This window comes from Cenococcum geophilum (genome assembly GCF_001692895.1).
Source record: "Cenococcum geophilum 1.58 unplaced genomic scaffold K441scaffold_5, whole genome shotgun sequence".
Lineage (NCBI taxonomy): Eukaryota > Fungi > Ascomycota > Dothideomycetes > Gloniales > Gloniaceae > Cenococcum > Cenococcum geophilum.
In genome coordinates this window covers 2,577,465-2,595,509 of record NW_027137563.1, presented here as the reverse complement: position 1 = coordinate 2,595,509, position 18,045 = coordinate 2,577,465, and the positions used below count along the sequence as shown (strand labels likewise).

The window sequence follows — 18,045 nt, the reverse complement described above, 5'->3', positions numbered from 1 at the left end:
AAATCAGTACATGGCCGGCGGATTATTGGGAACGCCGCCAATTGATGATTTGGAAACTCTGCGAGAGATATCCCTTATAGCTACTATTAATTTTAAATTTTTGAATTTTGAATTTTGAATTTTGAATTTTGAATTTTATTATAATTATATATATTGCAGCTATAGGAAATATTATATAAAATATATAAAACGTATAAAATGTATAAAACGTATAAAACGTATAAAATGTGCTAATGTTGCTAATATGGCCCCGGGCTAGCCTTAGGCTAGCGTAAATAAGTGTATATGAGCAGATTAGCGGATCCAGCTGAAATGACCCCGGGCTAGCCCCGGGCTAGCCCCTGGCTAGCCCCTACTACCCTCCCGTTTTCCTAACGTAGGATAATTAAGGATATAAGACGGCGCGTAAAAGACGGTATAGTAAGAGATAAGAGATAGGCTATTAACTAGCTAGAATAGCTACGAGGTTGGTATTCTTTAGATTAGCTTTATAAGAATATCTAAATAGTTATTTTATTATAGTAACCAAGACGCCTTAATATATAACTGTACTACGGTAACTAACTAAGACGCCTTTATGTATAAGTGCACTATAGTAAATAAGACGTCTTAATGTAAGACTATACTAATAACCAAGACGTTTTAATATAGGACTGCACTGTAGTAACTAAGATGCCTTAATATATGACTATAGTAACTAAGACGCCTTAATATACAACTGTACTGCAGTGACTAAGACGCCTTAATATAGGACTATAGTAACCAAAACGCCTTAATATAGGACTGTAGTGACCATAGCGCAGTCCTATATTAAGACGTCTTAGTTACTAGAGTATAGTCCTATATTAAGGTGTCTTAGTTACTATAGTACAAATATTTTAAATTTAGAGTAATATTACGCGACCGCCTAGAAGTACTAATTAAACTTAAATTATATACCTTTTCGCCTAAAATCGCGTGCGAGGGTACTTGGGGGCGGTTACTGCGCGACTAAGTATGGGGTTTGGGCGTGTTATTAATAGAGGTAGCCCTAACCTTATATTAACCCGGGTTATAACCGCGTTAAATGACCCCCCTAGATATATAATAGGTATTAGAGGTCTGGGTTAAGCTTAGTATAACCTTAGGTTACGTATAACCCCCTAAGGTCTTTAATATATCGTTTAAATATTACCCCCCCCCTTTAGTAGTGGCCCCTACTTTTTAGACGCGTTTTTAAGGCCTAGGTTAGTACTAGGTTAGTATAAAGGTCCTTATTACGTATTATCAACCTTATTATCGCTTTAATAATCCTATTTTCTAACCCTTTGCTATTTTTATGCCCGCGCTAGCTTTTAGCTCGCGTGGGGCTTCTAATTTTATATAAAAAGGCCTACTATAATTCTAATTCTATAATATAGAGCCCTCTTCTTCTCTTTTTCTATTAATATTTACGCGTTCGGTAGCTTAATTTACCTATACCGCGCTTATATATCTACCCCCTTACCTCTTATAGATATGGAGTCCCTTAAGAATCTTTTTACCCTATAGTCTACTACGGAAGCCCCCCTAGCCTCCTCCCCCTATAGCCTCCTCTAGAACGAATTTAAGGCCTAAATAGTATAGCTATAGGATATTTATAAGGCCTAGCGCTTAAAGAATACCTTAAGGGCGTATAAGCTAAAGTAGAAAGAGTGGGAAGACTAGTATATAAGACTAAAAGGTAATATAAACGGCGCCTAGGTAACAAAAGATAAGCTTTACCTATTTTTAGAGCAGTAAGTTATTAATTAAGAATCACGGGCCGCTGGCTATTAAAAACGGAAGTTAAAACGGAAAGAGATATAGAAAGATAGCGAGCGGGCGAAGAAGAGGTAGAAGATAACCGCAGGAGGGCCGCTAGGGAGAAAGACAGCTATAGGGGCAGCCGTAGCTATAGGGGCAGCCGTAGCTATAGGGGAGAAAGCTATAAAGGAGGAAGAGATATAAAATAAGGAGGCCCTAGACGCCCTATTTAATGAGATAGTCTAATACTTAGTTATAAATAGCTACGTCTCCGCTATTACTAAGCTCTATATATAGTAGTTAGAAGGTAAAACCTTGCAGCCGCTGTAGGGGGCAAAGCTCTTAGCGGTACTAGATAGCGTCCGCCGTAATAAGGACCGGATTTAACGCGTTAACTTTATTAATTGAGGCCTATTTATAATTACTAGTGGCTATAACGTTAAAGGGCTTAAAAAGGCAATTACTTAGTACTAGGAGATAGGCTCTAAGAAGCTAGGCTTAATTAAGTCTTACCTTTAAACTGTAGCTAAGTATTTATTAGGTTTATATATACCCTATCTAGTCTATATAGCTGCCGTTTTTTAACCCGTTTCTTAGGCTATACTACTATTACCTAAGGTAAAAGTAGATGGGATGTTTAGCTTGCTAACCTTATCCTTATTAAACTAGAGAATAAAGGGCCTAAACTAGATAAGTTAGCGCCGTGTATAATTATATTAATAATATAAGGGAAGTAAAATTAGCACGGCAAGGTTAAGTATATGGGCTATATGCGCAATACTAACCCTATTCTTTACCCTCTCTTTATAATAGCCTTCTACTTCTTTAACCGCTGGGGTAAGGATGGCGCTAAGAGCTTCCTATTCTTTTAGTAGTTAGAGGACTACTACGGCCTATATATCTTCCCTAGTAGTATTAAAGTACTGTAATAGCCGTTAAGCTATTATACGCAGTTTAAATAGAATAAAAAGATATTTTAGGGGGTAGGGATTTATTTAAAAGAGAAGACTTATAGTGCCTATAAGTAGAGCGTCTAGTACGTTAAGCTTAGCGGCGTTAAGGAGATCTAAATTAAATGGGCCAGATGCTAAAATACGGACGCGATAATAGGAGCCTACCTTAGCTATCTACTCCGTGCGTTTATATAGTTAATTACCGGCTTCCTAAAGGAAGGAAAGGGCTACTTTCTTCCCCGCGTATAGGAGGTGCCGGAGGAGGTACTCTATTTAAAGATATGGCCTAAGACTAACGTCTGGCTAAAATGTATGGAGACCTACTACCTAGAGAGGGCAGATAATAAAGTTATACGGCTTAACCTTATAGGCTTAGGATTTTTACGCCTTCTTTATATGCTTAGGGTAATCCTATTATAGGACTTAGTAATTTTACGTAAGCAGTTCCCGCTCTACCCTCTATAGAAGAACCCCCTCTTTAGCTATGAGGAGTACTAGAGGTTTACCACGTAGGTAGAAAGCTCGTTAGCTAGCGTAGTTATACTAGATGAGATAATAATGCGGAAATACTGGCCCGCCTATAAGGCTGTAGCTAAGCTAAGATATAAGGCCGCGATCTTAGAGATAAAGGGGGTTTAATTACGCGTATAGACAATCTTAGAACGCCTTAGCGAGATAAAAAGGTTATTAGTATTATTTGCACCTATATAGATCTAGTAAGGGAAGACAGGTATCTAGATAGGGCCTACGGAGTCTATATAGCCGTCTTTAGACGGCCCTATACTTATACCTATACCTATACCTATACTTATGCCTATACCTATATCCATTCCTAAACGTATTAACGGCTAGATTCCGTCTTTAAATAAACCCTCTCCTATATATCCGACCCCTATAGAGATACTAAGGGGTCCTTAACTGTCTACCGCCGTAGAGCCTACTTAGCCGTTTACTATAACGTCTACTATAACATCTACCGTACCCCCGTAGTAGCTGCTGTAAGCTTTTACTATACCCCCGCTATAGCTACTGCAAGCTTCTACTATACCCCTACCGCAGCTACTATAAGCTAACGCTTAACCTCTTCTATTTATTCTTAACCTATAGGCGCTGCTAAGGAAATATAAGATGCTCTAGGGCAGTAATTTAGTATTCTAGCTCTAGGCTAAGTGGACTTTAGGGCTAGCAGGTAGGCTATTAATTAAAGCTCTTAATTGCTGCTAGGGGGCGCGCTAGCGGGTTAACGGCGAGGCTATGTTCTATAGCCGTCGCCGTAGGATAATTAAGGATGTAAGATAGCGCGTAGAAGACGGTATGGCGAGAGATAAGAGATAGGCTATTAACTAGCTAGAACAGCTATAAGGTCAGCATTCTTTAGATTGGCTTTGTAAGAATATCTAAATAGTTATTTTACTATAGTAACTAAGACGCCTTAATATATAACTGTACTACGGTAACTAACTAAGACGCCTTTATATATAAGTGTACTATAGTAAACAAGATGTCTTAATATAAGACTATACTAGTAATTAAGACGTCTTAATATAGGACTGTACTGTAGTAACTAAGACGCCTTAATATATAACTACAGTAACTAAGACGCCTTAATATACGACTGCACTGTAGCAACTAAGACGCCTTAATATAGGACTATAGTAACTAAAACGCCTTAATATAGGACTATAGTAACTATAGCGCAGTCCTATATTAAGACGTCTCAGTTACTAGAGTATAGTCCTACGTTAAGGCGTCTTGGTTACTATAGTGCAAATATTTTAAATTTAGAGTAACATTACGCGACCGCCTAGAAGTACTAATTAAACTTAAATTATATACCTTTTCGCCTAAAATCGCGTGCGAGGGTACTTAGGGGCGGTTGCTGCGCGACTAAGTATGGGGTTTGGGCGTATTATTAGCAGGGGTAGCCCTAACCTTATATTAACCTAGGTTATAACCGCGCCAAATAACCCCCCTAGATATGTAATAGGTATTAGAGGTCTGGGTTAAGCTTAGTATAACCTTAGGTTACATATAACCCCCTAAGGTCTTTAATATATTGTTTAAATATTACCCCCCCCCTTTAATAGTGGCCCCTACTTTTCGGACGTGTTTTTAAGGCCTAGGTTAGTACTAGGTTAGTATAGAGGTCCTTATCGCGCGCTATTAACCTTACTATTGCCTTAACAATTCTATTTTTTAACCTTCTACTATTTTTATACCCGCGTTAGCTTTTAGCTTACGTAGGGCTTTTAATTTTATATAGAAAGGCCTATTATAATTTTAATTCTATAATATAGAGCCCTCTTCTTCTCCTTCTCCATTAATATTTACGTGTTTAGTAGCTTTATTTACTTATACCGCGCTTACGCGTCTACCCCTTTACCTTTTATGGATATAAAGTCCCTTAAGAATCTTCTTACCCTACGGTCTACTACGGAAGCCCCCCTAGCCTTCTCTAGAACGAATTTAAGGCCTAGATAGTACAGCTATAGGATATTTATAAGGCCTAGCGCTTAAAGAATACCTTAAGGGCGTATAAGCTAAAGTAGAAAGAGTAAGAAGACTAGTATATAAGATTAGAAGGTAATACGGACGGCGCCTAGGTAACGGAAGATAAGCTTTACCTATTTTTAGAGCAGTAAGTTATTAATTAAGAATTGTGGGCTGCTAGCTATTAAAAATGAAAGTTAAAATAGAAAGAGATATAGAAAGATGGCGAGTGGGTAAAGAAGAGGTAGAAGATAACCGTAGGAGGGCCGCTAGGGAGAAAGGCAGCTGTAGGGGCAGCCGTAGCTATAGGGGAGGAAGCTATAAAGGAGGAAGAGATATGGGATAAGGAGGCCCTAAACGCCCTATTTAATGAGATGGTCTAATACTTAGTTATAAATAGCTACGTCTCCACTATTACTAAGCTCTATATATAGTAGTTAGAAGGTAAGACCTTATAGCTACTGTAGGGGGCAAAGCTCTTAGTGGTACTAGATAGTGTCTGCCGTAATAAGGACCGGATTTAACGCGTTAACTTTATTAATTAAGGCCTATTTATAATTACTAGTGGCTACGACGTTAAAGGGCTTAAAAAGGCAATTACTTAGTACTAGGAGACGGGCTTTAAGAAGCTAGGCTTAATTAAGTCTTACCTTTAAACTATAGCTGAGCATTTATTAGGTTTATATATACCCTATCTAGTTTATACAGCTGCTGTTTTCTAACCTATTCCTTAGGCTATACTACTGTTACCTAGGGTAAAAGTAGATAGGACGTTTAGCTTGCTAACTTTGTCCTTATTAAACTAGAGAATAAAGGGCCTAAACTAGACAAGTTAGCGCCGTATATAATTATATTAATAATATAAGGGAAGTAGAATCAGCACGGTAAGGTTAAGTATATAGGCTATATACGCAATACTAACCCTATCCTTTACCCTCTCTTTATAATAGCCTTTTACTTCTTTAACTACTAGGGTAAGGACGGCGCTAAGAGCTTCCTATCCTTTTAGCAGCTAGAGAACTACTACAGCCTATATATCTTCCCTAGTAGTATTAAAGTACTATAACGGCCGTTAAGCTATTATACGCAGTTTAAATAGAATAAAAAGATATTCTAGGGGGTAGGGATTTATTTAAAAGAGAAGACTTATAGCGCCTATAAGTAGAGCGTCCAGCATACTAAGCTTAGTGGCGTTAAGGAGACCTAAATTAGATAGGCCGGACGCTAGAATACGGACGTAATAATAGGAGCCTACCTTAGCTATCTACCCTATGCGTTTATGCGGTTAATTACTAGCTTCCTAAAGAAAGAAAAGGGCTACTTTTTTCCCCGCACACAAAAGGTGCCAGAGGAGGTACTTTGTTTAAAGATATAGCCTAAGACTAATATCTAGCTAAAATATATAGAGACCTACTACCCAAAGAGGGCAGATAATAAGGTTGTACGGCTTAACCTTATAGGCTTAGGATTTCTACGCCTCCTCTATACGCTTAGGGTAATCCTATTATAGGACTTAGTAATTCTATATAAGCAGTTCCCGCTCTACCCTCTATAAAAGGACCCCCTTTTTGGCTGTAAGGAGTACTAGAGGTTCACTACATGGGTAGAAAGCTTGCTAGCTAGCGTAGTTATACTAGATAAGATAATAATGTGGAAATACTGGCCTACTTATAAGGCCGTAGCTAAGCTAAGATATAAGGCCGCGATTTTAGAGATAAAGGGGGTTTAATTACGTATACAAACGATCTTAGAACGCCTTAGCGAGATAGAAAGGTTATTAGTATTATTCGCACCTATATAAATCTAGTAAGGGAAGACGGGTATTTAGATAGGGCCTACGGAGTCTATACGGCCGTCTTTAGATGGCTTTATACCCGTACCTATACCCGCACCTATATTTATATTTATACCTACGTCCATTCCTAAACGCGTTAACAGCTAGATTCCGTCTTTAGATAAACCCTCTTCTATATATTTAACCCCTATAGAGATACTAAGGGGTCCTTAACTATCTACCGCCGTAGAGCCTGCTTAGCTGTTTACTATAACGTCTACTATAACGTCTACTATACCCCTATAGTAGCTGCCGTAAGCTTTTATTATACCCCCGCTACAGCTACCGTAAGCTTTTACTATACCTTTGCCGCAGCTGCCGTAAGCTAACACTTAACCTCTTTTATTTATTCTTAACCTATAGGCGCCGCTAAGGAAATATAAGATGCTTTAGGGCGGTAATTTAGTGTTTTAGCTCTGGGCTGAGTGGACTTTAGAACTAGTAGGTGGGCCGTTAATTAAAGCTCTTAATCGCTGCTAGGGGGCGCGCTGGCGGGTTAATAGCGAGGCTATATTTTATAGCCGTCGCCGTAGGATAATTAAGGATATAAGACGGCGCGTAGAAGACGGTACGGCGAGAGATAAGAGATAGGCTATTAACTAGCTAGAATAGCTATGAGGTCGGCATTCTTTAAATTGGCTTTATAAGAATATTTAAATAGTTATTTTACTATAGTAACTAAGACGCCTTAATATATAACTGCACTACGGTGACTAACCAAGACGCCTTTATATATAAGTGCACTATGGTAAATAAGACGTCTTAATATAAGACTATATTAATGACCGAGACGTTTTAATATAGGACTGTACTATAGTAACCAAGACGCCTTAATATATAACTGTAGTAACTAAGACGCCTTAATATATAACTGCACTATAGTGACCGAGACGCCTTAATATAGGACTATAGTAACTAAAACGCCTTAATATAGGACTGCAGTGACTATAGCGCAGTCCTATATTAAGATGTCTTGGTTACTAGAGTATAGTCCTATATTAAGGCGTCTTGGTCACTACAGTATAAATATTTCAAATTTAAAGCAACATTACGCGACCGCCTAGAAGTACCGATCAAACTTAAATTATATACCTTTTCGCCTAAAATCGCGTGCGAGGGTACTTAGGGGCGGTCGCTGCGCGACTAAGTGCGGGGTTCGGGCGCGTTATTAGTAGGGGTGGCCCTAACCTCGTATTAACCCGGGTCGTAACCGTGCTAAATAACCCCCCTAGATATGTGATAGATATCTTATTAGGAGGACCGCTAAGGCGCTAGTAATAAGCGAGCTAATAGTGATTTTCTATCCCGGGAATAGAAAATCCTAATTAGCTAGTTTAAGCTAGGGTTTACAGAATATTATACTCCTACTCCTTTTTAACCTAACCTTTAACTTATATATATAGAGTATTTATATTAATAAACGTCTTTAGTACCTTATTTAGGTTTGCCTTTGTTATTATATCTACTAGGTTATCTTAGCTATTAATCTATTAAATTTTAAAGAGTTCTTAATACTTATAAAATTGCTAAAGTGCTAAAATATTAATTATAAAGCGCTTCTCCTTTATAGTACTAAGCTTAACTAGACACTTATAAAGGGAATATAAGTTAGTATACACAATTATAGGGATAACGGGAAGTTTAAGTCGATTTATAATTATCTTTAAGGTAGTTCTAATTATAATTGCTATATTAACTCCGCTAACTATTCTATATATCTCTAATGCTAAAACGCTTTAAGTAATACGCTTACTTATAGTTAAGCTCTAATAGATAAGATTACTATAGATTATAAAGTTATTCTCTCTAGTAGATTTATTTGTAATAATAATCTTATATCCTAGCTAGGAGCTAAAATCTTTATTATTTATAAATAATCTATTAATAAATATAAAGAGCTTAGCGGTAGGAAGATTAATAGGCATATAGAGTAGTCTCTAATTAAGGTGGTTTATTTACTAGGAAAGACGCTTATTTAGGGTAAGAATATCATCCTTAGTTAGTTCCTAATATTAAGCGGCAATAGATAAATTAAAGGAAGCTTTAGGTTAATAGATAAAAGCAATATAAGCTCTATAGGCGCATTACTCTATATATCCTTACTTTAGAGAATTAACATTAATAACGTTAATCTTTTTACCTTAACCCTTCTGGCGTAAAGCAATAAAGTCCTTATTTAGGGAGAAGATATATCTATTAAAGAGCAATAGTATTATTAAATTAAGCTTCCCCTTTAGTTTTACTATTAGATTTACCTTTACTAGCTTATTTTCTTTAAGAGCTAAGAATTAGTTATCTCCTAAGATAATTATATTATTAGTTTATATACTAATAATTCTAAATAGAGTTCCTATGGTTATAATAAGGAAGTAGGGATTAAATATAGATATAGTTATTAAAAGCTTCTCTTTATAGTGCTTACTATAGGTAGCCCACTAATAAGTTCCTACCTCTGCAATTTTATATAATGGCTTAAGCATAACTATAATTATATCTTTGGGATATTAGTAGCGAATTTACTCTAAAAGGTGTGCTAATATTAAGCGCTAAAGGTGCGTCTCTAATTAGGTATAGGCCTAAGTAATATCTTATAAATAGACCACTATTTTATTCTTTATTAAGGAGAGAGCTAATATAATAATAACTTGCTAACTAGCTCGTTAAATCATAGGAGATTATATAAGAATTATCTCCTTACTATTATTGTTATAACCTTAGATAATAAGCCTTAATTTCTTAAATAGGGNNTTANTAGCNTTNCCNTTAATCTNATTAACNATNCTTAACTTAAAGATNCNNACTNTATTAAANTTAGTAGGGTTATACTTCTTAAATTTAAAGACTCCTCTTATAATAAGACTATTAATCTCCTACTTATTAGATACTTAGAAAGGAGCTCTAGGAGTTATAATATAACCTTCCTATTGGAAACACAGGGCAAATCACCAATACTACTTAAGTAGATACAGTGATGGAAAAGGTTGTTATTCTAGATAGGGGAGGGTAAGGAACTTAAGGTTCCTTACCGCGCTAGTGCCACGACGGCACGTAACGGCAAGTTGCCTTACGTGATGGCAATTTGCCGCATATAAGGGCAAATTGCCTTATTCCCAATACTGGCAACTCTTCTTTTTATAGTTACTATCTATATGTAAACAGACCGTATATAATAATATAACAGTAGGTAGAATATAGCAGACTTTGGTAGGTAACATACCTTATTCTGCTGACCCGGACTTCTACCAGCCAATTATAATTTTCCATACCCGGTATAGAAAATCGCTATTAGCTCGCTTACCACTAGCGCCTTAGCGGCCATCGCCGCATCTTCTATTCCCTCTTAACCTAACCTTTAACTCGTATATATAGAGTATTTATATTAACAAACGTCTCTAGCGCCTTATTTAGGTTTGCCTTCGTCATTATATCTACCGGGTTATCTTAGCCATTAATCTATTAAATCTTAAAGAGTTCTTAACGCTNNTAAGATTGCTANAGTGCTATAATATTAATTATAAGGCGCTTCTTCTTTATGGTACTAAGCTTAACTAAACACTCGTAAAGGGAATATAAGTCGGTGTATACAATTATAGGGATAACGGGAAGTTTAAGTCGATCTATAATTATCTTTAAGGTAGTTTCGATTGCAATTACTATATTAACTCCGCCGACTATTTTATATATCTCTAACGCTAGAACGCTTTAAGTAACGCGCTTACTCTTAGTTAAGCTCTAATAGATAAGATTACCGTAGATTATAAAGTCATTCTCTCCGGTAGATTCGTTCGCGATAATAATCTTATATCCTAGCTAGAAGCTAAAATCTTTATTATTTATAAACGACCTATTAACAAACACGAAGAGCTTAGTGGTGGGAAGATTAATAGGTACGTAGAGTAGTCCTTAATTAAGATAGTTNATTTNCNAGGAAAGACGCTTATTTAGGGCAAGAACATTATCCTTAATTAGTTTCTGGTGTTAAGTGGCAATAGAGAGATTAAAGGAAGCCTTAGGTTAACAAATAGAAGCAATATAAGCTCCGCAAGCGCGTTGCTCCACATATCCTTACTTTGGAGAATTAACGTTAATAACCTCAATCTTTTTGCCTTAACCCTTCTAGCGTAAAGTAATAGAATCCTCGTTTAGGGAGAGGATGCATCTATTAAAAAGCAATAGTATTATTAAACTAAGTCTTTCCTTTAGCTTCGCTATAAGATTTGCCTTTACTAGCTCGTCTTCTTTAAGAGCTAAGAACTGGTCGTCACCTAAGATAATTATATTATTAGTTTGCATGCTAATAATTCCGAATAGAGTTCCTATATTTATAATAAGGAAGCAGGGATTAAATATAGAAGTAGTTATTAAAAGCTTCTCTTTATGGTGCTTACTGTAAGTAGCCCACTAATAAGTTCCTGCCTTTATAATTCCGTATAATAGCTTAAGAACAACCATAATTGTATCTTTAGGATATTAATGGCAAATTTGCTCTAGGAGATATGCCAATATTAAGCGCTAGAGGTGCGTCTCTAATTGGGTATAGGCCTAGGTAATATCTCGCAGATAAACCGCCATTCTATTCTTTATTAAGGAGGGGGCTAGCGCAATAATAACTTACTAACTAGCTCGTTAAATCGTGGGGGATTACGTAAGGATTACCTCCTTACTATTATTGTTATAGCCTTAAATAACCAGTCTTAATTTCTTAAATAGGGCGTTAGTAGCTTTGCCCTTAATCTCGTTAACCATTCTTAACTTAAAGATGCGAACTCTATTAAACTTAGTAGGTTCATACTTCTTAAATTTAAAGACTCCTCTCGCAATAAGACCGTTAATCTCCTACTTATTAGATGCTTAGAAAGGAGCTCCTAGAGTTATAATACGATCTTCCTTTTAGAGCTGTTTTACAAGCTTAAAGTTAGCCTTCTCTTTAGCTGTTATAAAGGCTATTAACAACTTAGTACCACTCTCGATGGCAGCAACAAATTGCTCTTTAAAATTGACAAGATGTTAGCGATTTCGTGATCCCTTCGGGCGACCTCTGCCGCGTCGTAGTTGCGGCACATCTACTACAATTGTATTAGGATCGTAGTCGCCTTCTAGGGCACGTTGATCGTGGTTCTCCTCTGGGGCATCTTCTGGGGCATCCTCTGGGGCATCTTCTAGGGCATCCTCTAGGGCATCTTCTGGGGCATCCTGCAGGGGTTTAGAATTGTTATCTTTATAGTAGGGCTTAATAACAGTTAAACGGAATTAAGTGGGTCTATAAGGCATCTAAATTATACAAGTTTAACCATTAATTGTAATGAGTTTATATGGGCCTAACCATTTTTTCTTTTTACGCCATACGCGTACTTTAGCTTGGAGTGGCAGATCGAGCGTAGTTAAGGTATTTGGGCCATTTCTTATTCCTAATACGTCGTTGACCTAGCGTGTAGCATAGAGACGTCGTACCTCCTTTATTGCCTTGTGAATAGCCTTAGCTCATTACACAATAGAGGGAGATAGTGGAGAATCGTTAGTTATTTAAGGGTAGGCGCTAAAGACTAGCAGCGTAGGTACGAGCCCATCTAGGCTAGCGGAATCGTTAACAGCCTTAACAGCTATCTATAAGATAAGCTCTTCGCTAGCGCCTTCTAGTTTTAAAGAAATAATCTTATATACATGGCGTAATAGCGCGTAATATCGCTCCACTTTTTTAACACTATTATATGCCTTAATAGGGACTTCCTTAACCTTAATTGCCATTGCCTTTACCTATTATTAAAACTCTATAGATAAAAAGTTCTTTCCTATATTATAAATAATTTAATTAGGGGGTTCTAGGTAGACATTAATCTAGCATAATTAAAGAGTATCCCATATATTCTTAGCCAACATATCCCTTAAGAAACGTACGGCTTAGAAGGAGGTTAAGAAGTTAACAACTTAGAGGACTGGCTTACCGCTAAGGTACATAACATCAATAATAATAGAAAAGTTAAAGTTATAGTTATCTTTAAGGGTAAATTTAAATCGGCCTAGGGACTTCTAGTTTATTTAGCATTAATAGCAGTACTTTATAAGATACTTAATTATCTTAGCCTTAACTTTATAGCCTACTCGCTAAAGGACCCTAAGCAGTTAATAAACGGATAGGTAGCCAAAACGACGGTATAGTTAACGTAGCTCTAACTTAGTTAAGTGGCTCTAAGCAACACTCCTTTCTAGCTATTAGAGGAGCAACTAAGGGTAACCCTACTTACGTACAACAGGCACCCGATTATCTCCCTAGATAAGCATATTCTTAAGGTTATTAAGCTTAACACCTAATTTATTTATATCTTAGATGCAGAATAGGAACGGGGTGTTCGCGGGAATAATATAGAAAGTAATATATCCTAACGGGGTTTGGACCTTAATTGTGCCAAGAGAAATTATAATACCCTTGCTAAAGCAAATTATATATTAGCCTGCCGTTAATTAGTCAATCTAAATAGAACTATTAAGCTGCTAAAGAGCTTGGACTTGGGGTTCTCCTACTATAGATACTCCTACGGCTCCAGTATCTAGCATAATACTATAAAAGACGTTTGCTAAGTATTTGTCGTTAAAGGAGAACGCGGAACTTTCCTTTAGCTTATTAAAGATATCTAACCTTATAATAGAATGGAGTATAGATTGGTTATTAAGGATAGCAACGGTTTATATACCATTTACCTTACTATACTCAGTAAAGTATTAGTCGGGAGAGTAGTCCTCAATTTCCATATCTATAAGGAGCTGTTCAGCCTCGTCAATCTCACCCTTAAGATCTTCTTCGCCTTTATATTAAACCAGGAAGCTTTAGAAGTAGGCTATAGTAACTTCTTAGTTTCTAATATTTCGTGCGCTCTAGCGAAACTTATTATATGCCTCCTTTTGTCTATTAAGGGGGTGTCTAGTTAACTAGCAATTTGGCTTCTTACAAATATAGCATTTCTTCTGCCAATTGTTACAAAATAAACCTCCACAAGGACCTCCACAATTGCTTTATAGTTAACGTTAATTATACCCTCTATTATATCCCCTACCACGACCACTATATGTTTAATCAGTCCAGTTATAATTATATTGGTCAGCTGGGTCGATTAAAGTAGGTTAAAGTTAGGCGTTAAATTGCTGTACTTCTTAAGAGCGTAGGGCGGTGCCGATAGAGGATCTTAATTAAGCATATACTCCTTTATAAGTACTTATAGGGTTAAAGAGAGTAAGGTTACATTCTTTAACACCTTAGTATACGCTAATAACTTAATCGCGCAGGCTAAAGTCCTCTTAATATAATTTGGATAAACTACACTAAATTATCTAGAGTTAATTAAAGAGCTTTTAAAGACAATCAAGTTAAGAGGCACCTAGGTTTATAGCAATAATTCTTAGGAAGGTAGTCTCTCTCTACTCCAACATATACTGCTGCTTATTCTCCTCTATTTTAAAGTGGCATCTTATTTTATATATCATTTAGTTAAAATCGTATCCTTTTCCTACCAAACGATCATAATAGAAGGTACTAGCTCGGCCCTTAAGCATAACTAAATAAGCAATATGGTATTAATTAGGTTCTAATCTAACCTTCTAGCAACAGTTATAGAAGATATATAACTTTAAATTAAGGATATTATACAGTTCTCCGCTAAACTTCTTCTCCTATTTTAAATAGAGCTTTATAAGCTCTGTAAGCATTTTTAAGGTACCTCCAATTAGTGTTTAGCTATATTATATTACAGGCTATAATAGTAACGTAGATTTAGTCGGCGGAGTTTAAAGGTTATTAGATCGCGAAGTAAGGGGATCTTGCGCTTATTAGGGGTTATTAATTAAGGCTGTGGGTTAAGCTAGTTAATACAGGGGAGTTAAAGACAGAGGTAGAGGCGATAGATATAGAATGTTAGAACTCGTGCCTAAAGCGATAGAGTTAGAATACGTCTTTAGTAGTATATTACTTAGGTTTTATCGTAATTTAAGCTTCTTTATAGTGCGTAGTTAGTGCTTAATCTCTTATAGAGTCCATTTATGCTCTTCCTTTGCATTAATAACGTATTCCTAAATATTGTCCCTAATACTACCCCCATCTATAGGGACAAATACTCTATACTCCTAAAGGAAGTTACGGAAGTCCTATACGATATCTTTATTTATAGGAACCTATATTTCCTTTATCCATCTAATAAAGTCCTCCTTCATACAATACCATAGCGCGGTATTATCGTATTTGCTATCTTTGTAGTGTTCTATACGGTATACTAAGAATCTATTTAGGTCCTATTGCTTAACGGTTACAAAGTTGGTTACGGCTCTGTCCTATATCTCCGGGTTAATATCTTTCTTATACTTCTTCGGATAGGTTAACGCCATAGTAGGTAGAATCGACGAGGTGTTATACGTTAAAGGTAGGTAGGATTTTCGGTTTTATAGGATCTCGTAGGTTTGCTTGTCTAAAGGTAGGCAATTTAAGATATTATTTAACGCGTTTCGGACGTCAACTTAGGACCTTAGGTTTAGTAACACTTTTAACCTAAAGTACTCGACCAAATCTTTATAAACGTGATTATTCTGCGTAATAGACGCAACTTAGTATCTCTTAGTACTTAGTAACACTTCTATTACTAGTTTTCCGCAAGTTTAAGGTAGTACAGTATCGCCGGGATCCATTCCATATAAGCGTATATAGCACCCCTACACGAGACTATCTCTTCTATTAATAACCTAGCTAGTCTATAGTTAACTATGTATTTAACTACTAATCAGTATTAGAAATACAGGGCAAATTACTAATACTACTTAAGTAGATACAGTAATGGAAAAGGTTGTTGTTCTAGATAGGGGAGGGTAAGGAACTTAAGGTTCCTCACCGCGCTAGTGCCACGACGGCACGTGACGGCAAATTGCCTCACGTGACGGCAATTTGCCGCACGTAAGGGCAAATTGCCTCATTCCCGACACTTCCTTTTAAAGCTATTTTACGAGCTTAAAGTTAGCCTTCTCCTTAGCTATTATAAAGGCTATTAATAACTTAATTTTATTCTTAATAGCGGCAATAAATTGCTTTTTAAAGTTAATAAGATATTAGCGATTTTATAATCCTTTTAGGCGACCTCTACCGCGTTATAGTTATGGTATATCTACTATAATTATCTTAGGATTATAGTCGCCTTCTAAAGCACGTTAATTATAGTTCTCCTCTATAGTATCTTCTAGGGTATCCTATAAAGGCTTATAACTATTACCTTTATAGTAGAGTTTAATAACAGTTAAATAGAATTAAGTAGGTCTATAAGGCATCTAAATAGTATAAGTTTAACTATTAATTATAATAAGTTAATATAGGCCTAACTATCTTCCCTTTTTACGCTATACGCGTACCTTAGACTAGAGTGGCAGATTAAGTATAGTTAAGGTATTTAGGCCATTTCTTATTCCTAGTGCGTTATTAACCTAGCGTATAGCGTAGAGACATTATACCTCCTTTATTACCTTATAGATAGCCTTAGCTTATTATATAATAGAGAGAGATAGTAGAGAATTATTAGTTATTTAAGGGTAGGCGCTAAAGACTAGTAATATAGGCACGAGTCTATCCGGGCTAGTAGAATTATTAATAGCTTTAATAGCTATTTATAAAGTAAGTTCTTTATTAGCATTCTCTAGTTCTAAAGAGATAATCTTATATATATAGCGTAATGGCGCGTAATATCGCTTTACTTTTTTAATACTATTATATGCCTTAATAGGGACTTCCTTAACCTTAATTACCATTACCTTTATTTATTATTAAAACTCTATAAATAAGAAGTTCTTTTCTATATTATAAATAATTTAATTAGGGGGTCCTAGGTAGATATTAATCTAGTATAATTAAAGTGTATCCTATACGTTCCTAGCTAATATATCCTTTAAAAAACGTGCGGCTTAGAAAGAAGTTAAGAAGTTAATAACTTAAAGTACTAGCTTACCGCTAAAATATATAACGTTAATAATAATATAGAAGTTAAAGTTATAGTTATCTTTAAGAGTAAACTTAAATCGGCTAGAGGACTTCTAGTTTATTTAGTAGTAATAGCAGTACTTTATAAGATATTTAATTGCCTTAATTTTAACCTTATGGCTTACTTACTAAAGAACCCTAAGTAATTAGTAAACTAATAGGTAACTAAAACAACGGTGTAGTTAGCGTAACTCTAACTTAGTTAAATAGCTCTAAGTAATACTCTTTTTTAGTTGTTAAAGGAGCAACTAAGGGTAACCCTACTTGCGTATAACAGGTACCTAATTATCTCCCTATATAAGTATATTCTTAAGGTTATTAAGCTTAATGCCTAATTTATTTATATCCCTAATGCAGAATAGAAATGGAGTGTTTATAGAAATAATATAGAAAGTAATATATTCTAAGGGGGTTTAGACCCTAATTATACCGAGAGAGATTGTAGTACCTTTGCTAAAACAAATTATATATTAGCCTGCCGTTAATTAGTCGATCTAAATAGAGCTATTAAGCTACTAGAGAGCTTAAACTTAAGGTTTTTTTACTATAGATACTCCTATAGCTCCTATATCCGGTATAATACTATAAAAGACATTCGCCGAGTATCTATTATTAAAGGAAAACGCGGAACTCTCTTTTAGCTTATTAAAGATATCTAATCTCGTAATAGAATAAAGCGTAGATTGGTTATTAAGAATAGCAACGATTTATATACTATTTACCTTACTATATTTAGTAAAGTATTAGTTAAGAGAGTAGTCCTTAATTTCTATATCTATAAGGAGCTGTTTAACCTTATTAACCTTACCCTTAAGATCTTCTACGCCTTTATATTAAACTAGGAAGCTTTAAAAGTAGGCCGTAATAACCTTATAATTTCTAATATTTCTTATACTCTAATAAAACTTATTATATACCTCCTTTCGCTTATTAAGAGAGTGTATAGTTAACTAGTAATTTAGCTTCTTATAAATATAGCACTTTTTTTAGCAATTACTTTAAAA

General features: G+C 35.7%; 1 protein-coding gene across 1 annotated transcript; it reads right to left on the bottom strand.

The window, feature by feature from the left end:
• Positions 1-11,721: 11,721 nt before the first annotated feature.
• Positions 11,722-11,877, bottom strand: K441DRAFT_541694 (uncharacterized protein; the record flags this gene model as incomplete). Its single annotated transcript, XM_067642660.1, has 1 exon — positions 11,722-11,877. A coding segment is annotated over one exon (156 nt), but the record flags the coding sequence as incomplete, so codon positions are not given.
• Positions 11,878-18,045: the final 6,168 nt, after the last annotated feature.